This window comes from Amblyomma mixtum, chromosome 1, assembly GCF_055824585.1.
Source record: "Amblyomma mixtum isolate Tamu chromosome 1, ASM5582458v1, whole genome shotgun sequence".
Classification (NCBI taxonomy): Eukaryota; Metazoa; Arthropoda; class Arachnida; order Ixodida; family Ixodidae; genus Amblyomma; species Amblyomma mixtum.
The window spans coordinates 188307095-188331406 of NC_143012.1; the positions used below are offsets into that span (position 1 = coordinate 188307095).

A 24312-nucleotide genomic window follows, 5' to 3' on the forward strand; every position below is an offset into this window, starting at 1 on the left:
AATAACCTTGAGGCGGAGTGCGACAACCATGGGAGGTATTTGGCCATTGAGAGAAGAGAGACAAAGTAAGTAGCTCGGTAAACTCATCACGCCATCTCTGTTGTTGTTTAATCACTTACTGCCGCTTTCACTTGTGCTGCAGATATGAGGGTTTTTTTTTTTTTTTCAATACTCCAACAGAGAGCTGTGCATTTCAATGCGCGTGGGCTGTGACGCAGAATATTTAAAACTTCAGTGCTCGAGCAAATTAAGAATTACGTATTGCGTGCTTGTCCGACGCTACCTGCCCTGCAGGCGAAGATGTGAGGCGAAAGGGGATAGGGGGAAAGAGACATGGGGGTGCTACATGCGACCTTTGCTTTCACTAAAAACCGAAGAAACATGAGGTCCAAATACAGTGAATCAAAAGGTGCCGAGCCTTTTAATCAATGACGGGAGTCCGAGAAAGCTGCTTGAAGCTGGAAAATTCATTGTTGTGTGGTTCCAAATGAAATGAGAAGTCTCTCGAAACGGCGCCATGAAAAAACAGCGCAGACAGAAAAGCACACATAAAAAAACACACAGTAAACGTACAGCGAAAAAACCTCGAAGGGTAATAAGAGCACGGCGACTAAAGAGCATACTGAACGTATACACAACTCGCGTGAAAACAGCACGCAGAGAAATCAGCGTGTTGAAGAAACAGGACCGCGATAAAACAGCCCGGCGACAGAACAGCATAGGTGTTAACGATGCAGCATAGCGGAAGGAGCTTACGAGAGTGTTATAGACTGCCATGGTGAAATAATTACCTGATTACTTTAGTGAAAAGGGCAGAAAAAACAGTGTGGCTGTATATTTGTATACCAGTGTGCACTCAGAAGCGATTTTTGACTGCATGATGCCTGCCTAGGAATAGCGTTGTTTGTTTCCGTCTCGGGCACTGAATGCTCTGTGTATAAAGCAGTGAATTTTCATAATATTTTCGAGAGTTTCATGCCATACGGCGCTTATAATAAAGATGTGGAGTAGACAGCCTCGGAGATAGGAACCGAAAGTCAGGCGATAAAGAAGAAGTTGCGGATAGCGCGGCTTTCGCCCCCTAATATATTCGAATGTTCCAGAGTGATTTCAGGAAGGATGCAGAGACGCCATTCCGAGCATTCATTCGCTTTTGCATTCATTCATTGATCAGTCCATGCATTTATTTCTTGGTGGACATCGGCAAACGCGTTTTCTTCGCTGTAGTATATTGGAATAAGTTTGCACACTGTAAAAGTTAACAATTTTTGCTTTGGATTGGCTTGCTGTTTGTTAGGCCCATGAGAACACAAATATTAGAGCCAGAGTGCAATTAGCCGGGCCAGTTGGTTCATGACACATGTAGTTAACAGCGCGACAGACGGAACTGAGGATGGCAATTAGCTGTGCTACGTTGAGTTCTTGCATCTTTTCGTTCGTCCTCCTTCTCTCTGCACTGAGCGTTTTCAAGTAAAGAAAAAATCTCTCACAAACTAGCCTCGCTTCACCATTGAGCAAACTTCGCCATTCTATACCAAACAATGCCTGAGCCTTGCCCAGATCCTGAAAAGAAAAAAAAAAACTTTGTACACGTGCCAAGCTTGGACTTTCGGACAAGGCTGAGTCTGGGAAGTGTTCCAGTACGCTCGGAGCAAAAACATTCAGCCTTGTCGCGCTCACTTTAAGCAAACAAAAGCGCGAAGTGGGCCGTTGTTACTGTGTGTAACTCTTGATAAAAGATGTCAATAAGTCGTCGCGCCAGTACTTAGGTTCTATTAGCTCGCTTCGAACACGTACTCCACAAACTTATCCTAAATGGAAGCCAGTCTGTGGATGATAAACATTAAAAATATTTGTCATCAACTAAAATACCACTGCTGTCAAATGAATGGGAATACGCTACGTTTTGTGCAGTAGCAATGGCTCTTTTCGCAAGATACACTTTCATAAAGGCGGCTTTCCGGTGTGTTGTACAGTGAACAATCGCTTATGAATCTTTACTAATTGAAAAATCCAGCCCCGCATCTTGCTGCGCTTTCCTACTGGACATACCCGTGCATTTTTCTCTCTATGCCGCCCTATTACACTTTCACATTTTCGCAAACTCGTCGCGCAACGCGGCACCGTTTTTCACTGTGATGTTTTGGAGCAACGCTATTTTTTTTTGTATGTGCTGTTATCTCAGCGTGCAGTTTTTCCTTACGATCTTCCGTCTCAATGCCGGATTTCCGTGCTGTTTTTTTGCACCTGCTGTTTTGTTGCGCGCCGTTTCTTAGTGTCCCCTTTGGAAGCTTTTGTTTCACCAGCACTTGAAATGAAACTGGGGCGGACAGTAAAAAACAACACCTAAAAAACACGAGGCTACAGAAGCCCCGTGGTGTGAAAAGACGCCAACCAGAGTATACAAGCAATATATATAAAGCTGTAGCTTGCGTTTCGATGTTCGATGCTCAAGCAGCGCGAATGCTTTAGAAAATCAGATTTCATGCGTTTTTCAGTTATAAAACTCATACTAGAAACCTAAAGTTTCGCCTTTTTGAAGAAGAATTCGCCCTGATATGATCCAGGGGCTTGCTGCAGGCTAATTTGATTTCTAGAAGCGCGTCGGTAGGCGGCTTTTGGTGCTCGCAAACCGCCTAGTGGCGGTGAACAATGCGGGCGAGATTACTCTGCCCTCGTAATTGCAGGCAGTTACTTCTTCGTAAAGTGCGTACCGTGTGAGCAGATACTTTGCGATGCAAGAACCAGGTACACAGAAAGGAGCAGTCAGTGGGCTCCTCGCTGCTTCGTGCCAAAGCATTACAGGATTGGTAGCAGGAACGTCAAGTCCAGCTTTCCTTACACATTGGTTGCAGATGTGAGCCAACTGTAGAACATTGTAAGATTGTCTTAAGAACAGATTTATGGGAACAGACTAAACCTTTGGATGCGTGGTGAAATCTTGCTTTGAATAGTTGCCCTGCGCTCGCACCGATTAGTTTGGACGTCCGTAAAAAATCAATGGGGTGCGTTTTTTTCAATAAACAACAGAAAATTCCAAGCTTCCAGAGAAGGGGTCTGCTGATATATAGATTGCTATGGTACAATTTTACGATAGAAGAAAAAACTGCGTTCATAAACACCTTCCCATTGAAAAAATGCTCTTATCCAGAGTTAAAGTGGGCATTAGCGTGTAGAGAATCTAAACGTTCAGTAACTAATAAGTCGCCTTTTGTGGCGTGATCATTGTCTTTAAATGCCAACGTAGATGTAGCTTCGGAAACCTTTAGCTTAAAAAACAAGGCGCTGAAGCAGTCTCAAAGATTCAGAGCCCAGCTTCAAAAAGTTTTCTCCGTTTGTTGGCCAAATCTGCCCTTGCACCGACCAATTCCACCAGCATCATCGTTGTTACAACACTCTTTTTGACTCAAGCTGCGAAGCACAAAATTAATGCGCACAACTGAGCGGCATTTAGCCTACATGTTTCCTGCGAACCGCCATAGAGGAAAGCTATTACAATGACGGAAAGGTGTCAGGCAGGGAGACACGATCTCGCCAATGCTCTTCACTGCCTGCTTACAGGAGGAGGTATTCCGGGGACTGGAATGGGAACAGTTGGGGATAAGAGTTAATGGAGAATGCCTGAGTAATTTGCGATTCGCTGATGACATCGCCTTGCTAAGCCACTCAGGACAAGAACTGCAAAGCATGATCAATCAGTTAGACAGGTAGAGCAGAAAGGTGGTGCTAAGAATTAACATGCAGAAAACCAAAGTAATGTTCAACAGCCTAGCAAGGGAACAGTAGTTCGCAACTGGTAGCGAGGTGCTGGAAGTAGTAAGAGAATATGTCTACTTAGGGCAGGTAGTGACCACCGATCCGGATCATGAGAGGGAAATAACTACAAGAATAAGAATGGGGTGGAGCGCGTATGGCAGGTTCTCTCAGATCATGAAAGGTAGCTTACCAATATCCCTGAAGAGAAAAGTATACAACAGCTGTATCCTACCGGTACTCACCTATGGGGCAGAAACGTGGAGGCTAACAAAGAGGGTTCAGCTAAAGTTAAGAACAACGCAGCGAGCTATGGAAAGGAAAATGATAGGTGTAACGTTAAGATATCGGAAGAGGGCGGAGTGGGTGAGGGAACAAACGCGGGTTAGTGACATCTTAGTTGAAATCAAGAGGAAGAAATGGGCTTGGGCAGGGCATGTAATGCGAAGGCAAGATAACCGCTGGTACTTAAGGGTAACGGAGTGGATTCCAAGAGAAAGCAAACGTAGCAGTGGACGGCAGAAAGTTAGGTGGGCGGATGAGATTAAGAAGTTTGCGGGGATACAGTGGCGGCAACTGACAAAGGACAATGTTAATTGGAGAGACATGGGAGAGGCCTTTGTCCTGCAGTGGGTGTAGTCAGGCTGATGATGATGATGATGATGATTACAATGGTGCTATGTCTTGAAGTAAGCTGTAGTGTTATCACCGCTACAAAAATAAAGAGAAGACCTGCAAAAGTACGCCATCCTCCTGAGTGCAGGAGAGATAGCTTCGGTTTGGCGACAACCCCGACAAAGGAGCAATAAACTATGACAATGTGACGTAGTTAAAAACTGTTTGTTCGGACCAACCTGATGTGTGCTACATGATGACGTGACTGAGCAGGTGCTGAAGGTGAGCGAGCGCGACTTTCTGGAAGGCATGGGCATGTATACTTCGTCTCGTTCCTGGCCCAATACGGCTACGACCGGCTCCTGTCGGTGCTGGGGCGTCACATGCGAGACTTCCTCAACGGCCTGGACAACCTCCATGAGTACCTCAAGTTCAGCTACCCGCGCATGAAGGCGCCCTCGTTCTTCTGCGAGGACGAGTCCTCCACGGGTCTTACGCTCCACTACCGGAGCACACGGCGAGGCTACCTGCGGTACACTGTAGGTGAGTGTGCCCCCCTCTTCATCCCACTCCTCCTTGCTATTATTACGTCTTGTGAAAAGAGGCGTAGAGAATTCTCGCTTGAAGAAGAACAGAAACAAAAATATCATCAGTGGTAGAATACACTTCCATTCTAATCCGTAGGAAGTTTGATGTACACTAAAGTAATCACCATCACCACCCATTATTTGAAGAAGCATGCTTAGGGCGTAAAATTTTGGCACTTGACCATGGGAAGCTGAACTGAGTGCTACAAGAGCTGATGCCTTCTGTCTTCTTGTGGTACACGGTCGGAAGAGGCATGACAATCAATGGCATTCAGTACCTGCTGTTTCCTTAACCACAGTAACGAATGGATACTGGAGCCCTGAAGGAAAACCAGACTGTTTAGCTTTTTGTCTCTGGGAGCGCAAGGATTTTGCAGCGACTGCGAACGGGTTTATGGGATGTTGATCCTCATCTTTGGTTGGCCGATGCGCAGGCGGGAATTAGGCGAGACCGCTAATGTCCCCTTTTGGGTGTGAAACAGGGAATTTGGCGTACCGGCGACAAACCATGCCTGAGGAGTGGCTTCATATGCAGAAGCTGTCTGCGTGACGGTATGTGAGATTGCTTGGTAAATCTTCTTGGAGACTTGAGCTTCATTGCCTTGTTCTCTGTTTAGCTTTAAGGCATATGCGTTAGTCTTCAGTTTCTCATGCCAATTTTTCAGTTTCGCTTGCAAATGCCCCCACCCTCTGCTGAGGTACGCTGCTGCGAAAGTCTCCTTACGAGTTGGGCAAAACACCTCTTTGTTTTATTTTGTGAAGTCGAGTATACGATATACTGCGACTATTGTTATCTGGATTCGGCGCTTCTCCTTCCCAGTCTATTTCACGTGGACGGAGAGCTGTAATCGTTCTTTTCACCGAAGGTGGAGGCGGCTGTTTTCAAACAAAAGCTGAAATAAAGTCTGCACACATTATGTTGAATATCTCCTACCTTTACTCCTCTGCCATTCTGTGAACAGGCCGAGATTGTTACGTTTTCTTTTATTCTTTTGTAAAAAGTATTGCACAGCGGCAGAACGGGATTGTAAATGCAACACAGAATGGCCGCCCAACTTTGTAGCAATAATACAGCAGTAATGCGTGCAGCTTTTTCAACATAATATTTTATCGCTGATAAAATTGGTGATGCAGTTGCAAACAGTACCCGGACTTATTTGTCGCTAGACAGAGGAGCTTCCTAGATTTTTTTTATGGCCTTTATGAGCAACCCCTCAAGCTATAAACTTTTAGAGAACGTAATTACTGCCCTACACTGAATATTTGGAGCTGCAGGGAGCCATGAGTGCCACAGGACACATGCAAGAAGGGAGGCGGCAAACCCAGAAGAAAAGTGGCTTGCGTCGTTCTTAGAAGGCGTTCTCCTCTTCTGTACCGTACATAAAGACGACGCGAGTTTTTGCGCGTGCAGGCCAAATCAAAGAGGTGGGCCGCCACTTCTACAACGCCGACGTGCAAGTGGAAGTCTTGAAGGAGGAGTCCTTCTTCAATACCCTGCACGTCATCATGAGGCTCAACTTCGACAACATGGCCTACCAGCCACCGTCTTTAAAGCTGGTAAGCTGCTTCGTGCGTGTCGCAGGGCCCGAGGCACTGGTGACAGGATAGCTCAAGCCGGAAAGCTTGTTTTGCTCTTAAGTCTCATAGCGATCACCGTAGAGTTAGGGAGGTACTGAAGGCGCTTGTAATCCCGCCTTTACCAGAACTAAGCCTTTACTGCCGTACCAAATGTCCATGGGCTCAGAGAAGAGTTTCAGGCATGGAGGCCACAACTACGCTGCATTTGTTCGGACTGGTAGCACGCTGCCGTGGATCGGCGGGGTTTCTGTGTAGGGTGCTTTCACCATTGCTCACCATGCCAAGCTTCGCAGCTAAGCAACGAGAGAATCTAGATGTTTCGTTTGTTCCGTGTTGCAGAAGCTTATCTCAAGACTTGCACCCTAGTGGCGCAATTAAAATTAATGAAGAACACACAGTAGGGTCTTGAAAGTGTCTGAAACAAACGACATAGAAATGAGAACTTTGCCCATCACCCAAGGCTCTGTTGAAGCATAGCTAAGATGATGTTCTTTGGAAGAGGTGCGATGTGTTTCTCCTTGTTGACCGCAACCGCTAAAGGAGGCTCGAAAGTTACCTTTTCCTGCTCTTTTACTCGCGACACTAAATGTAAAACATAGCGCAATATAAACCGTATGCGGTGCCACAGTACATGGATATACTCGTCACCTTATGCTCTGTCCGGCATTCAGTTTTTTTTTTGAAAAGCTTTTTTTTTAGAAGATCATACAAATCGTAGGCAGATGGCGCAAGTTTTTGCGCACTTTTATGCGCTCAAGTTCTCATTGTTTAGTTTGTCGCATATTGTTTAGTTTGCTAGATTCAATTTGGCGTACATTTCGCGCGTTGAAACCGTTAAACCTCAGATGCGCAGGCTAAGATGAATAACTGATGCTGCATTTAGGAACATAAGAATGATTCTTTGTAACGTACTTCGATGGCCTATGCTTGATGACACGCTTCATCGGTGCATTGTGACCACGAAATTCAGGAGGTATGGCATTGTTGGCTTGCAGGTGTAGGTGCCCATTACATAAACTCAGGGAGCTGTGTTGCCTACTACATGAAAAGGACACGAAAATAGTCTTCATAGAAAAGTTTCAGTCGCCGAGCACACGAGAGCAGCTTCTGCTCTTTAGACAATAGAGCAATGTTCGCTCTATTTAGGAGCCCCATGCAAGTTTCTCGCTTGCTCTTAATTCGCGTGTCAATGTGAGTTTTTGGAGTGACTGGCTAGGAAAAGGATTACAAAAATAGAGAAATGATGGCTTCGGTCAGTACAAGAGGCTCCTCTGCCCGATGAAGTCATTGGTATTACGATTGATTTATCTCTCTCCTCCACGGTATCGCTGAAACAGGTATGACCGCTGTGTGTGACGAAATTGTTAAGATTATTAGAGGGCTCCTGGTTCTCTTCCTGAGGATAAGCGCTAAAGAAACTACAATGCGTGATCTTTCCAAAGCAGGAGCTTGTGGTTTAACCGGCAATGATGAAATAAGCATGGAGGAATGCTATGACATGAAGAAGAAACTCCGAAGAATGACTAGCTCTTTTGGTGTGCGAGTGTGGGGCCCTGAGCAGAAGCTCTACAGGTCAGCAAATACAACGGCTTTATTGCGTTCTGCGCATGCGGGGGCTGCTGGAACTGACACATGACGCTAACTAATGATGCTGGCTTCCTGTACTACCCATCGACAAACGCGCCAGCGTAATGTGGTGCTGCAAAATACTTGCGCAATGTGTTGTTCTTCTCATTTTGGGAAAGTCAATCTACTGAGTCGATCAATAGACATAGAAGCTGGAACGCTAGAAAATTTTGTCACGTTAGCGTATAAAGGATTTGCGCTGATGTTAACTCGAAAGCGGCTTCATGTGGAAGTATAATGCAGCGTCTTTAAAAGTTTTTGCTGGCGTTTGCATGCAAACTTTCAAGAAGAACGGTGGCGACAGCAGACGCGAGCATCCAATGCCTATCATGGCTCGATGGCGTGTTTCCTATTCTGGCAGCATTTCGAAAATGTTCCACCACAGCATTCTTCACTCGTCATATCTTTGCTCACGTCACATTGATCTGTGATCGGTCGACAACTGCGTGCTAGCAGTGTAACTGTTGCCAAGGCCTCGGGCGAGGCATCGGGGCCAGAGAGCTAGAAAGTCACGAAAGGAATATGCCTACAATCCCCTGTGCAGGACAGAAGACGTTCATACGGGGGTCTTGTGGATTCGGTCCTCATTATTAGCGGCTTAAGCAAGCTCTTAGCATGTGGTACTTTACAAATAAAAATGAAAATTCAACGGAATTTATACCTCTTGAGAAATATATGTTCGGTAGTCGTGATTTATGCTCTCCGCGACAAGTAGCAGAATCCCTATTGTTTTTGAAGGATGGAGAAATGTTTAAAAAAGAAAACTCCAATTTTAGTGATAGTTTGTCTTTAAATTGAACGACTTACCTACTGTGGACAGTTATACAGGCTGCAGCGTATAACCCAGATGTGTCAAGGTCTTTCTCAGGCCGGATGTTTGGCTGGACCGTTGTCGCGTGTTGGAAAGTGACCTAGATTTAACTGAGCCACATCCCGCTTATACAAGGACAATTTTCGGAGTAGTATCTAGGTTGCTTACTCCACTAACGGACCCTAATTCAAGTAGCACGAACTAGTGCCTTCTTTCGAATTGCTCCTCGTTCCCTGCTAAAAGGTGCTAACTGATAATTATTTCGCTCGTTGAACGAGGCATTTAAGACACCATTTTATGTCGACGATTCCAGGCCAAATCGGGCTGACCGGCTCTGTTTCTTCTTCCTCAAATTCGGCATCATGTTTTGCACAGCAATTTGCTCTCGACCGCAGCAACTCACAAAGTAGCTTTAGGACCACTTTATGACCCACCGTGTTCATCCCCCGCCAAAGTTTTCTTTTTATCTAGCGCCACTTTTCGCCAACTCTTTCTTGCCGCTGCTGGAAAAACTACCGCGCGCGTCGGTTGCCCGAAAGAATAGAGAGGCCAATAAAGACCAGTCACTAAAGGGGAGGTCGTTCAATAGAGTGGCACCGAGTGGACCTCGGCCACTGTAGTTGACGACATGACGTGGAAGGCCGTTAGGGCATGTCAACCACCGCTTCGTCGTCGCGCTTTTACGACGCGGTTAGGCCATGAGACGAGCTCGCGTGCTGCCACGCGGATCAGTGACGTCTTCGACTGTCGGCAGGGGGCACGGGCGGCGCACGGTGGTTCCGCGACTACGCCACTCGGTAGGTGCCGATGTCCCAAGGCAGAGGACTGTGCTGGAGCAGTGGGTGATAAATGAGACAGGCTACATGACCAGGGTGACCTTTTTGTTCTTTTGATGAGGCCAGTAACGCGGCTTTTATAGCCGATAGCTGTCTTGGCTGAAGTTGTCGAAAACCACCTAAAGCAGCCCTACACCATTGCACTCAATAAAACTACAGCTAACAAAAAAGCAGGATAAGGACTGCTGGTTTCAGCGCAGAAAATAAAGATCGGTAAGGGTTTCGCTCCACTAGTTTCCATCACTGTTTCGCGCAAGTGTACATAAATGTCCAAGATTCATGTGGAAGAAACAGCAATTTTGCGGAATTTCCAAATATCGTGATCAATGGTCCTGCTTTTGTGATAGAGTCACACCGCTGGAAATTTTGTGGCGTACCACAAAGGGTTAGGTCCAGGTAATTTTTACCTGCTTTTCCATGGTACATGCCATTGACGCCCTAGAACGAATCTCGTCCGAGACGGCAGTTGAAGTTGCTCCCCGTTCGTTTTGTCGCTGGCGCGACTATCACTGCTGCGCGTCCTTAGTTGTCCGCTGTACCTCGGCAATGGCAGCGCTGCGCTCTGCGCGAGTCTAACTTTTTTTTGGCTTTCAGATTTCTGCTGTTTTCCCCGCAGCTTCAGATTCAGTTATGTTGTTTACTGCGTGCGCAGTATAATAATCTTTCAGCGAAAAGCCGTCGTCTGTGTGTCTGCATGTGTGTGGCGCCTTCAGTCTTGAGTGCCCGATTGCAGCGGATCAGGGCAGATTCCGGCCACCGTCCTTGCCCGGAAGGGGACTCTTCTCTACTTCTCCACCTTTTGCTCTCCTGAAAATTACTTTCTCTCTCTCTTTTGGAGAACGTTACCATAGGTACACCCTTGGGCACCCGCTGGTAAAATTGAATTTTCCGCTCAGATCTCTCCACCTCCTCAACAGCGCACTTACCCATTGCCAAACTTTAAGGAACTCATCCGTGCGAATGCCCAGGCTGGGCTCCGGGTAACAGCTTACACCGTGAAATCCCAGGTATCTGTTAAATGTCACATACAGATATTTTAAAATGTGTCAAGTACAGGCTTAGGACAGAGCACATAGAGTGGTCAACATTAACAGGAAGCCTTTCACTTCGTGATGTTGTGTGAAGACAGGATACTTTTTGTAATTAAGCAGCAATTAGCTAAGCTGTGCATCATAGCGCGAACGAAGGAAACAGAAACGAGGAGAATGTGTGAGAGCAGAGCGCAAATAAAAAGGACACCGGACGCATGAACTTGCGATCACGCCACTCGCAAAGGTCTCCGGCCAACCTCCAATTGACTTCTGCACAGTAGCCTTGCGAAGCATAATTGACGTGGCTACTTATCCGCATGGTTGGGCAGATCAAAAGTGTGCGAAAGGGTGCACCCGATATTGTGGCCGGATATAGTGAGGAGAAACTATCACTGCCGGTGTTATAATAATGATTTATTTCCATCACCATACAGTTTTGGAGGGGATGGGAATAAAAGCGGTTATCGCTTGTCAAGGTTCCCACCCCCTGTACAGCAAGTAGGCAGTGGCATGCGACGGCACTTCTGAGAAAATAAAAGAGAGAGAGAGGGAGAAAGAAAAAAAAGACAACAGACAAATACACAATCACCAGCGTGTGCAGAAAATCAATGCGGCTTTAAGAAATAACAACAAAAGCAAAAAAAACCTGTTATAAAGATTATAACAGCAACCAATACATGAAATACAAGTTCAAAGTGTGAATGCTAGAAAAATGTGGCTTCAGAAATAAAGTAGTTGAGGAGGTCAGAGTAGCTAATGTTTCCTATGTCGATGTTTGCAGCAATTAATTTATTCAGGAGTGAGGGAAGTTGGAATGTTACCATTTGGCGTCCATTGTTTGTTCTGACTAAAGGAACTACACAGTGTGTTTGCGACGGCGTGGGTATGCGCACTGAAATAACTGAATTGGTTGGTTGGTTTATGGGGTTTAACGTCCCAAAGCGACTAAGGCTATGAGAGACGCCGTAGTGGAGGGCTCCGGAAATTTCGACCACCTGGGGTTCTTTAACGTGCACTTACATCGCACAGTACACGGGCCACGAATTTCTCCTCCAAAGAAATTCAACCGCCACGGCCGGGATCGAACCCGTGTCTTTCGGGACATCAGCCGAGTACCATAGCCACTGAGCCACTGCGGCGGCTTTGAAATAACTGAATTGGGGCTAAGTCAGATGTTTGTAATGCATCTTCTTTGTTCTATTTTATAGGTGCGCAATAGTTTATAAGCATAAAGGTTGAAAACGTTAATAATCTTGTGCTTGGAAAATAAGTTTTTAGTTGAGTATCTATATGACAGGTTATGAACAATTCTGAGGGCCCTATTTTCATGAACGGCAAGTTTTTTCAGACTGGTTTGTGTAGCAGTACCCCATACTAATGAACAGTAGTTTAGATGTGAGCGAAATAATGCACGATATAACAGAAGTTTTACCTTTTGTGGGAGACAACATTTGAAACGTGTCACAAAACCTTTGGCTCGAGATGTCTTTAATGCTATATGACTTATGTGGTCGTCCCATTGCATGTCTTCAGTGAGTATTACGCCAAGCGATTTGAATGATTTTACTAACTCAGTCTGGTCTCAGTTGTAATGTAGCTCGCCAAATTCACTGCAATTTTTGTTTTCTTGGATGAAAAAGTATTGCCTTAGATTTTGTTGCATTAACTGAACGAAGATTGTTATCGGACCATGTCTTTATTTTTTCCAGGAGTATGTTTGCATTTTGCAGTAACTTACTAACAGTAGCGTCGGATAAAAACAAAGTGGTCTCATCAGCATATATTATAAAACGGGCGTTATTATCCACACTACTGATGTCGTAAATGTAAAGGTTGAATAGCAGTGGTCCAAGGATACTTCCTTGGGGCACTCCGCGGGTAACTGTTCGAAGAGTTGACTTGTATTCATTTATTTGGACATACTGTTTTCTGTTGGACAAGTAAGCTTTCAGTAAGAGTAAAGCTGCGCCTCTAATTCCATAACATTCAAGTTTTTTCATCAAGATGCTATGGTTTATGCCGTCAAATGCTTTGCTGTAATCTAAGAAAATTCTCAAGACCAGGTTCCTATCTTCAAAATTCCTCAGTATATATTCCTTCTGGAGTAAAAGAGCAAGTTCTGTTCACCGGTTTTTTCTGAAGCCATACTGGCAGTCGGTAATTATGGTGTGTTTACTTAAAATGCTTTCAACTCGTTTAAGGATCAGTTTCTCGAAAGCTTTGGAGAAGACGGGCAAAATACTAATTTGTCGGTAGTTTCCAAAGCTGTTTTTGTTTCCCTTTTTGTATATAACTGCTACTCTAGCAATCTGCATTCTTGCGGGGAAAGTGGAAGTTTCTATGCATAGGTTGTATATGTTGAGATGTTTACAACAAAAGAGAGAGGCTGAGAAAGAAAAGAAAGCGAGGACAACCGGACTCTAGTCTTGCGGGCTACATCGCACAGCGATACGGGTAAACGAGCAATATGGGACGGAGAGCAGAGTTGGACGAGCAACGACTGTGCCCACGGGGGTCTACATGAGTCGCAGCGCTCTGTCAGATTAATTAAGGAACTTGAGATAGAGTGTATGTACTTCCACTATTCGACAACACAACGAGCGCAAACGATCCTGCAGGTACATGCAATTGACTTGCCTAAATTATGCTTATCTCATTTTGGGGCTCTTTACGACGGTTGTTCTCTTATTTATCTTAAAATTAAGCTTCAGAGTGAAGAATTTTTATGCATTGTTTCTATTTGTTCATAGCGCATGGGTGTCTGTCCCTCGACTTTTAATTCAACTGGTGCTCTCGTTGGCAAACGGTCGTCAACTCAGGAATTCAAGCACCGGCCTTTTCACTCGCCGCCCATTGCTTGTTGTTGCAGAGCTAAGGGTTTCGTTACGTATCATTAGGCATATCAGGAACGCCGAGTTTTCCGAATGCAGGAGTGTCGGTTCATCCTTTCTACTTTCAGACGAACTGGCCGTACAACTTATACAGGCTAAGAGCTGAGCTCGCCAAACGTCTAAAGTTTAACACAGAATATCGCGATGCCCTACCTGGGTGCACTGCCTTCCATGGTTTCAAGGACGTCTACAGAGAAACGTTGTATTTATGGCAGTGTTATCTTCAGAGACCCAAAGTTTCGCAAAGAGGGCCACGAAGTGCTCTTTCGGAATCGCAGAATCAGAGAGGAGTCGACAGACTGGTCAGCGTAAAGGTTTAGAACTTCTGAGACACGCCGACACGCCACACTGACTGCCAATGCCGAAGCAGTGCCAGTGTCTGTGCCCAAAGGCCCGACCATCATCTGCTAGGCCCAAAAAATGTTAGGACATAATGCAGTGTTCCAACTACTGCAAATAGCTGAATGCTTTACGATGCGAAGAAATCAGTCCCGTAGAGAGCTGGAATTGTGACAAGCAAACTCTGTTCCTGCTCCTTATGGTTTCGTAGCAGCGTTCCAGATGCAATAAACTTTTATAGCCAATTTGTGTATAGTTTTGTTGGTTTGCTGCGGGCGCCTTATTTTGCGACTAAAGCCACATAACGACAGGTCATTCCAGCATGCTGCAGGTTAAAAAGCTAGAGTTTCTTTTATTACAGGGAATACGGATGTACTGTATTTGCTTGTGAACAGCCTTCAGAGGATGACCAGGCGTTTGTGAGGTTAATGCTGGAAAGATCGGAAATAGCTAATAGGACATATGGCGGGACTATACAGATACGTTCCTAAAACTTAAGCGTAAGCCAGACATAGTTCCTAATGCTGTCAGGCACCGGAATGCAAGGTTCCACAAGATGTTTAATGCGCTGCCGTTTATGATTCACATTGAAAGATCACCTTGACGAATTTCTCCAAATGCTAGGCACACACCACTTGTTTTGGCAAATATGAAGAATTCGCCTATAGAGCTATAAGTAGGCGCTTTGTGGGATGTCTATGGCCTGCCCCTCTTTTTTTTTTGACAGCAGCTCAGCGTTTGATTGCAACTGAACAAACGATGCATGAACTATCGTGTGACATGAACAACATCACTGCAATTACTGAGATATTTCATTCTTTGCGTTTTCTGCAACTGTCATGCCCTCGAATTTTGTTCTGCTAGTAATAAAGAAATCTTTGTTTTTGTTCGCTCACTGGTAATCCTTATTTTGGTCTCTTTCTTTTGAATGGCTCTGCTTGTTTCTGTCAGTTGGAAAACAATGTAGTGGTATCGGCAAAGATCCTGGACGCCTTAGTAACCAGCCGTCGAATGAACACCCAGGTAGGCACTAATTCCTACAACCACCGAGTTTGCACCATTCGCACTTCGCACGGCCACAGTGCCGCATCGTACTTTTCACTTTATGGGGAAAAAAACTATTTTAGTTAGCGGCGTATAACACCATAATGCAGAACTTTCTTTGATGCTTCTAGTCAGAATCAAAAGAAAAACAATTAAAAAATAATCACTTCGGCCGTTAAAGCGGCCCGGACACATCTAAAAGAATCATATGTGGCTTATACAACAAACGTGATGTGCATTTAGGCCGGCACTGCTCTGTTCCCGCTGAGGAGCAATCACTGACCCGAAGAAGCACAACAACACAGTCCGACAGAATGGGACAGAGCAACACACGACCAGTACTGTTTGCTGCGGTTTGCTGCGTCCCAACAACATCTTGCCTCGTCCAATGTGTTGTGTTGCTTCCCTTTTTACCACCCTGAGTTGCTAAGGTTCTTCGGGTCAGTACTAACGTTCATGTTTACGAAAAGCACAGTCGACTGGCAAACACATACTTGAGAGACCCCGTGTAATAAATAAAAAAAAACACAGGTGGTTCAACTTCCCAGCACCTGGTATCAGTGAGAAGCAAGCATTTAGAGGCCGTGTCTGAAAACAGGGGGCTCAGTTTTAGTGTGGCCAGTGTTGAAAATACTTATCTACGAGCTGTAGGACGTGAGTAGAATATCTGAAATGAAAGGCAGCCTCATGTATGTTCTCGCGATACGTCCTTTTTGCTGGCTGCGGCGGGGACACACCTAAGAATGGCGTCCAAGCAAATGGGTCAAGGAACCAGAGTATTTTGTACACAGCCTTTCTCTGGCGCGCAGCTTTCTCTTGTCCTGCCCAGACCTGGTGCGCTGCGCCGATTTCCTAGATTCGGGTCACGCCGTATTCGCCCTGGTCTTTCTGCATTTGTCCTCGGAAAGACGACAAAAACTCTTCAAACAAACGGAAGCGCTGGGTGTCACCTATAACACTATGCGTATCTGGGCATGGGTTCTTGGCTTTGAGCAGGCTTTCTTCCTTTTATGGCAGGTTCCGGTGCAGCTTTCCATAGAGTGAAGTAGCCCGGTGCGGAAGAACTAAGGCCAAAACATTTCTTTACCCTCCGGATCCTGAGGACGGCATCTCGCACGTGCTGTTTTTACGTTGGTATAGCACATAAAAGATGAACTTTATGGTGCGTTGCTGACGGCTGTGTTTTCAGTTGCATTCGCAGCATCTCCAAGATAAGAGAACAATTTCAATAAACAATAAATGGGCGCCTCATGCGTTATGCAGTGTTAGAACGCAGAGGCACGGTTTAAGATAACAGCAACGAAAGAAGCTATTGATTTCGCTGCAGTCGAAGGTGGACCTTAGAAAAATAACTGCATTTCGAATCTTACAAGCCAAGATGGGCAGTCCTGCTTAGTGACTTTTACATTTTAACGAAGCACGCTTTGGTTTAAGGATTGGAAATATTTGACAATAGTGCGATTTCATTATTTCTCTGTCTGAAATTTATCGACAAAGGACACAGAGATGATCGTTGAAAACGTCCTTGCGTTCATACGAATGCTTTTCCGCGGGGTAACTGATACCGCAATATGAAGTGGTCATGAACATGGAAGGCACGCAGATATATACGACTTCTTACTCACTTGAAGAACCTTCGCTTGTTACGCATATTTTCATCGCACAAGACTAGTTTTCCCTTCTCCACACTGTTAAGCGACGACTACCCATTCGTTAGAAAATTCTCATCGGCAGCGAAAGTCGGCCTACTGGCTTGTGATTAACGAACTTGCTGACAGCGCCAGTCCGCGCATAATGGCTCTTTTTAAAGAACGACAAAGGCAGGGTATCAAACTTGCTTCGGCCACTTCTTCCCGGTTTAACGGAGAGATGGGCGTCAGTATTGCTGGAGCTCGTAGAAGCGCGTAGAAGGAACTGTTCGGCCAGAGTGTAATCACGAGGGGTGCACAATAAAATCGAGAAAGAAAATTGTTATAAGGCTATGGAAGGCTTGCAGCCTGTAGATCTGACTCTACCTTATACGGCGGGCACAGGTAGGCAATTTACTGGGTTAATAGAGAAGAGTTCACTTGCTAGGCGTGTTGAGCTTAACTGTGTACAAGCGGCTAAGAAATATATTTTCCCACCTTTTGACTTGTAACATGCATGAAAACTTGCTGGCCATTCTAGAACATTGATAGTAACGTGCTGACTGCTTTAAGCTGGACTCGTTTTGCGAAAATGCCGTCTTATGTCACGAAGCTGTTCCCGATGAATTAGGTGGAGAACAGAGGACGTTCTTACGCACGTTGAGCAAGGAGCTATGCCTGGGCGTACAAATGAACTGCCATTTGGCAGCATTCACATGTTGGGCGAAGCAAGCGATTCAACGTTTCTGCTTTGCGCAGCCAAAGTGAAAGACAGTGGGTGCATGCGGCTATAAGGTTTAACGTCATTCCTACAGTGGCGCACTTACATTTTTGGTGGAAATATTTTGCGTACACTACGCCTGAAAAACCAGAACATTTAATCGCTGTCGCTGTTATGGTCTGCCAAAGTGAGTTCAATAGAGGACTAATGGCTCTCTCCATAATCTCCAATCGGCACCAAAATGCTCTAGCCACGGTAACTATCATATGGTAGCTATCCTTTCACGTGACTCTCCACCGTCTCGGCTGCGTTTATCTTATGATGTTGCAGCACCCAACAAGAATAAATGCAATGCAGATTCACGAGGTACGCTGAATTTGTAATCTAGACGAAAGTACTCTTTTCTTGCGAGTACTACTTTTTCCATTCAGGGATATTACTGAGGGTGTTTTAACCGACGTTAAAGACACGAAAGTGAAATTTGCCGCCGCGGTGGCTAAGTGGTTATGGTGCTCGGCTGCTGACCCGAAAGACGCGGGTTCGATCCCGGCCGCGGCGGCTAGAATTTCTTTGGAGGAGAAATTCTTGAGGCCTGTGTACTGTGCGATGTCAGTGCACGTTAAAGAACCCCAGGTGGTCGAAATTTCCGGAGCCCTTCACTACGGCGTCTCTCATGGCCTCAGTCGCTTTGGGACGTTAAACCCCATAAACCAAACCAAACGAAAGTGAAATTTAATAGTAAAGGACTGCTGGCGTGCGCGAGAGCTTTCACTTTGTTAAAAAAGTGGGTTAGAAAATTGCCTTAATATGGCTTTGCAAAAGCCATCTATCCTGAAATAATCTCTGAAGGTTGCTTTAACGTTCCAGCAACTTTAACTATGCGCTCTAGTCAAGAAGCAATTCATTCTTTGGAGTGAACGGAGAAACATCACTTTTCATGTGACTTTTCGTGGCGAATCGTGCAAGAGAATGCGATTATGCTAAAAATTGTGATGTGTGACTCTTGCCACCTAAAATTGTAATAAACGTGTACCATAGGCACAAAGGCGTTCGGTTCCAACTACCCAAGATTCTATCTAAGGGCATATTCGCTTCTTTTAGGCTCGATTAAAGTTGTCTTCTTCTTGAATTGTTTGTAAAGTCTGCAGGCGCCAGAAACTTCGTGAGAAAGTGAACCATCAGCAGCGTGTCAAGCTTATGTAGTCTATTTGCAATGTACCGCTCGCAAGAAGGCCACGTATAAAATTGCCTCCACCATTCTACAGACACAAAAATTTGAGAACCTTTTGGCGGATTTTGAACCAGTGCAACAAGAGCGTGCAGATTAGGAAGAAAATGTAGCGCGTAGCATGAGAAAGTCCTGTCTGACAAGCCCGTGCGCGACAGGATAAAAACAGAAAACGATGCGATGTGTAGAGTGTGCTGCTTTCATTTGATTAGTATTTTCAGAGAAAATAAATAGAAAAGTGCGTTAATGACTTCACTCCGATGCACTGTTTAAAATTACTTATAAATGGTGTTTTAATATTGCATGACTCTTGGAAAAGGCGTCTGACAATCAAGAAAAAAAATTTCAGGCTTAACCACTACGACATACTGACGCGATTATCTGCGGTGGTTACCGAACAAAACTATGAAAAGTTAGGAAAGTAAAAGAGGAACAAGATAAAAGATGTGATGTGAGTAATCTTACCGCTGGCGGAGACAAAAAGTTCTACTCGCAAGGTTTCTAGACCGCTGTGTAGTTCACTTGAGAAAATTTTCTGAAATTCCATAGTCTGGACACCTGCACACGCATCCGTAGCTGGAAATGAAGCTACTCAAGAAGAGACCTGAACTTTCCCGCTTTTCGAACCAGTTTGCGTACCAAGGGCTTCACAGACAGAGATCGTCTTGTTTTGTTTGTTACAGAAAGATCAGACAGCATTACAGACTCACTAAAGCAAAGTACACCCCCCCCCCCCCCCCCCCCCCCGCTGATAAATCATTGACAAAGAGTCAGGGCATCTCCTGGCACCGTCTACAAACTCTTACATTCCCGAATCCGGTTATGTGTAGTCTTTATTATCCAGGACAATATTGAAATGAGTGCAAGCTATGTAACGATAAAGCCGATCTCAACCACTTTCTTTGGGAATGCCCTCTTGTCCTCCCCCCCTTCCCGCCCCCCTGGAGGTAAAAAAAAAGTAGTCACTTGACTAATGGGAGGCTCTCCTACTAAGCTGCGATCTGGAGACACAGACAAAGGTTGTCCAACTGGCCGATGACGCCTCCAGGAGCCGAGATCTTCTGGCCGGCGTTTAGGAAAGAGGCCTAAAGCCCCTCAAATTGTCGGAAATAAAATTTCTACAATCCAATCCAATCGAATGAAGTAGTACAAGCCAACGCATTTTATAAGCAAAATGGAATTTTTTTTTTATAAAACACTCGAGTTGTACGGGGGCTAGTCGTCCTGCAGGGTTGCGTCAGTGCCTGGCAGGTAACGAACGTGACTTATGTGTATCTCAGCTGCACAATACAGTATTTTACTTAACAATACTTGATATCGCAAAGTAAAAGAAACGAATGAGGAGAAATTTTTCTATAGCGAATGGGCGACCCAACCGGTAATGGAGAACACAGATTCATGTCGAGTTGCAGTTGATGTACTATAGCACAGCCTAGCACAGTACTCTAGTCACGCTGCATAAGTCGAGAGACAATTATTGCCGAAGCCCAAAATTATACAAGTTCGTTTAATACCAACTATGCAACATATTTATTTTATATGAGGTGTCGACCTTCCCGAGTGGCACTCGATGGTCTCTGTCCCGAAGTTTGGTGGCCAAAGCGTGCTAGTACGATGTGGGCGTGTCTTTTTTGAGATCCGCAGGGAAGGCCACACACCAGAACACAACATTTATAAGCTTCTGTGCGGAAGGCTTTTCCGCACCCAGTCCAGCGTCCAGCCATAAATATGGGCTGCGTGACGGCAATGCACTCTTGATTTAGTAAAGTGTAGCTAGGGCCCTTATTTACTTAAAAAAAATTGGGTTTTATTCAATTTTTCTGCTGCAAATAGATTTCGGTATTATGGGAATTTGGGTTAAGCTCTATTTCAAAACAAAATTTGTTTACACGGATGTATAGTCTTGTATTGCACAAAGCAGAATACTCTGCCCGATATTTAGTGATACCTTGCGCAGAATACAGACAGGTGCCCTATGTTAGCTTTTTAAATATATTTTACTGCTTATTATGCGTGACAGAGTTTATATTGAGGAGTTTAGAAAGTACGTTTCAAGTGAGAGGAGTCGAAAGAAGGGCACTGATTAGACGTCTTATTTCCATCACTTAATCAAAAGCTACCTATGCTAACGCTGCTGTAGTCCAAGCCTCTGGTGTGTCCCGGATGCCAGCTTGGATGTTGAATGAATCTCTTTGAAATGCACAAAGAAAGGAGGGTAGGTCTTTACAGAAACAGAGGTTCTGCACTGGAGATGGTAATGCACGTGACAAAATTGCTCTTATAAATGAGAAAAACTGAAAAACAGTTTTACAGTGCGCATTTGATTTTCATATCGTTTATGAAGAAAACGAAGAAGAAGTAGACCATTTTCTGTTCCTAATAAAAACTATCATTAATAGTAAATTGGCTCTTGTTGCAAAAAATGACCAGAAAAAGCCCAAATTACAGAACCTATTTGCTTAACAATCCAAGTTAAACCAGACTTTGAGCTCAACACTAGATTACCCGTTTTTTACTGCTCAAATTCTTGAACAAATATAACCCGAAAACGAACGGCCTGATTAGAGCTGAGGCAGCATAGCTATACCGAGATTTAGGACGTGTTTGTGTATATTTGTACGAGACGCATTTATGCGTTAAGGCAAGCGACTGTCAACTAGACAACGCTCATTAGCGACCGATTCTAGGCTACTGACAGGGCATTCACAACGCAGCTGTGACGAAATGCGATGTTGAAGATAAGGGACTTAGGAGATATGTTTATGCGTGAGAAGTACTGGTGCCGACGTGATCCAACCAAATCCTGGGTAGTTTTTGTCACGCAGAGGATGGTTCTGGTTTAGTTTGGCAACTTCCACTTTCGTTGAACTGCGCGTAATATGAACAAAAATGAACCGTTTTCTGATAGGATCCTGCCGAAGATATAGCTTCCGCAGTTAACGCTAGGATACCACTGAGCAAATGTCCGTCTCTCAGCAAGCTGAATGGCAGTGTAGGTATGACGTTTTTCACAATCAAAAGGGAAATGGCAGCAGTATCTCGACGTGGAGACTTTAGAGTTAAGCAATTCAACTTGCACCAATGCTTGTTAGTAGAGTACGCTGTAACTGCACAAACAGAAGCAAAAAAGAATCAACGACAAAGAAGATTATGCGGCTTCGGAGCCAGGAACTCTATTGGGACTATCTTTTTCAAAATTTATTTAGAGAGTCTATAGACTGCCCATAGCCTTTTTTTTCTCAAGTCTATAGATTTGCAGCAGGCACATCCTATAGACTAGCCCATAAGAAAAACAAATCCTATCGACAGTCTATAGAAAATCTATAGATTTATGGCCATGCACTTTTAGGAGACTTTTTCTATAGGCAGTCAATAGACAAAGAATAGACAAAAGGGAAAATCTCTAGGAAGATAATAGAGTCTCAAGAAGTCAATACACAGTGTACAGAACATTTATATACGGGTCAGCTTCCCCGCGAGTGTAACCCTGTGGTTGTCGTGTGACAGGACGAGGAGGACATGGTGAGCAGGACGTTGCTGCCGGTGAAGGCATTCGTGTTCCTCGAGATCTTCCCCTTCAGCGTGGTCTTCAACGAGAACCTCACCATCACTAACATCGGTAACAGCCTGCAGGCGGTCATGCCCACGATGGTCGGCAAGCGCATCCCCGAGGTGTTCGACCTCTCCAAGCCCATGGTCGAGTGCTCCTGGAAGTCGGTGAGTGAATAGTTAGGTCAAAACTTGCGTTGTCAGGTATAGTGTAATAAAAACGAAAAAGATCAGTCACTGACTAAGTCGCGATGTTACTGACTTCCCAGTACAAGTACCACTTTCATGCCCGCAATGAAACGACAAAAGTGCGTTGTTCATTGAAGTATGCAAGGGACGACGTGTTATTGCAAGTGGATAGCTTGCATGTTTTCTTCTGATTTGTTTATAGTACATGGCGTTGTTTGCATGACAAATTATCCCAGCTACAGGCCTTTTCCTTTGCCCATGATAGCCTTTTTTGGGGTCAGCTGCGTATGTCACACTTGTATGGGAATTCTACTATCGCGTCAGAAGACTGATCATTGTTCGGAAAATCGTGACGGCTCTTCTCAGGCTGTTTGGTGAATTGTTCTGTTTGGCCAGACTAAACATGTCCGTAGTAAGCAAAAGCTGTGCCTGTCAGTAGCCGCTAAGTAAATTGGTCCACCAACTACACTAAGCTGCTACCACAGTGCAAAAAATAACAAGGAGCCTTGTTTTTTTGACGCCACCTATTATGATAGCTACAAAGCACCATCATCGCTGCCCGGTCAGCACAGCGGCCCTCTTCTGGCTTGGGGTCAAGTTGTGCCACGTTCAGCTGTAAGACTTCGGCTGCTTAGCAAGAAAAAAAGCCTTCTTTTTTTTTTACTGTTAGCGCACCGATTTAAATTGTCCTCTTCCCACAGGCAAAGAAAGAAAATTGCGAGAGGGTAGATAGTTTGACATCACTTAAAGGGAAGCTGAAGAGTTTTTCGAATTCATTAAAATGCTCACGTGTGGATGTGGGAGCTTTGTAAATCATGCGGGTGAAATTTTTTTACAGATTCATAACATAGGAGCGACGTAATCGCCGTTTAAAATTACGCGGTAGCTCTGCCCCCCGCGGTCCGCCGAGCGCTGCTGATGACCCTGACGATGCAAGCCAAAACCCGAAACCGCGGAGCGGTGACGCAAACACCTGTGATCGGTCGCTTCACAGCCTCCGCGGCAGTGCTTGTTTCTGCGTGCGTGCCATAATAAGCTGCTTCGAGCTGTCTTGTGCTTCTTTATTTGTGCGTATTTATGTTTGTGGTGGCGTACAGAAAGGTGTGCAGCATCGAATGAAGCGGTGGACCGATCCTGCCGGCGTTCTGCGCAGCCCTCGGCTGCACAAACATCCGCGGCCGCGACGATGTGGTCTTTCATTGTTGCCCTCAAAAGAAAGAAGCTCTCCGCGAAATGAGTCACTGCTGAGAAGCGAAGGGATTTCAAGCCGTCAAAGCCAACAGTGCTATGCTCTCGCCACTTTCGTGATTATAACTATCACCAGAGCCTGTCGGCAATGCATTCACTGGGGCCTGTCAACAGTCTGCTCGACTTAAACCCGGTGCAATACCGTCTGTTTTCTGATAATTTCATCAATTTCTTGGCAGCACCAGCAGTCTTCTTCATTCCCCTCTGGAATGCAGCGGACGGAGGAACACCTGTTTTGGAAGTAGAGTAGTTACAATGACATCACTCAACTGCCAGGAATACATTTCTAATAACGCATGTAGTCGTAAAGAATTGCCGACTGCCGCATGGCTTCATACATTATTAATAATATTATGTAATTGTGCGCCAAGTGTTGCTACAGCCAGCCTTGCGATTCGTCCTGCTCGGCTGCAGCACGAGTCCATCTAGTTAGTGAAAAAAAAAAACCCTTGCCGCTAGATCTGAACAACAAGCACGATAAAGGCGGCGCAAACGGATGAAAGTATTCTTACAAGGACATGTAGCATGAACCAACTCGCCTAAACAAGGATTTTAATTTACTGCTAGCTCCCATCATGGCACGCAAAACAGAAGGCGCACGTTTGTCACCTAGACAAGTTTTGTCGCAAAGCGCTGCG

At 45.0% G+C, this 24312-nt stretch overlaps 1 protein-coding gene across 1 annotated transcript in view; it reads left to right on the plus strand.

Moving 5' to 3' along the window:
• Positions 1-4751: 4751 nt before the first annotated feature.
• LOC149370274 (soluble guanylate cyclase 88E-like) overlaps positions 4752-24312 on the plus strand; it is a 31214-nt gene continuing 11653 nt past the window's right edge. Inside the window, exons 1-3 of the mRNA XM_089577429.1 lie at positions 4752-4911; positions 6367-6512; positions 22196-22405. Coding sequence (XP_089433555.1) covers positions 4752-4911; positions 6367-6512; positions 22196-22405 — 516 coding nt within the window. The remainder of the gene's footprint in view (positions 4912-6366; positions 6513-22195; positions 22406-24312) is intronic.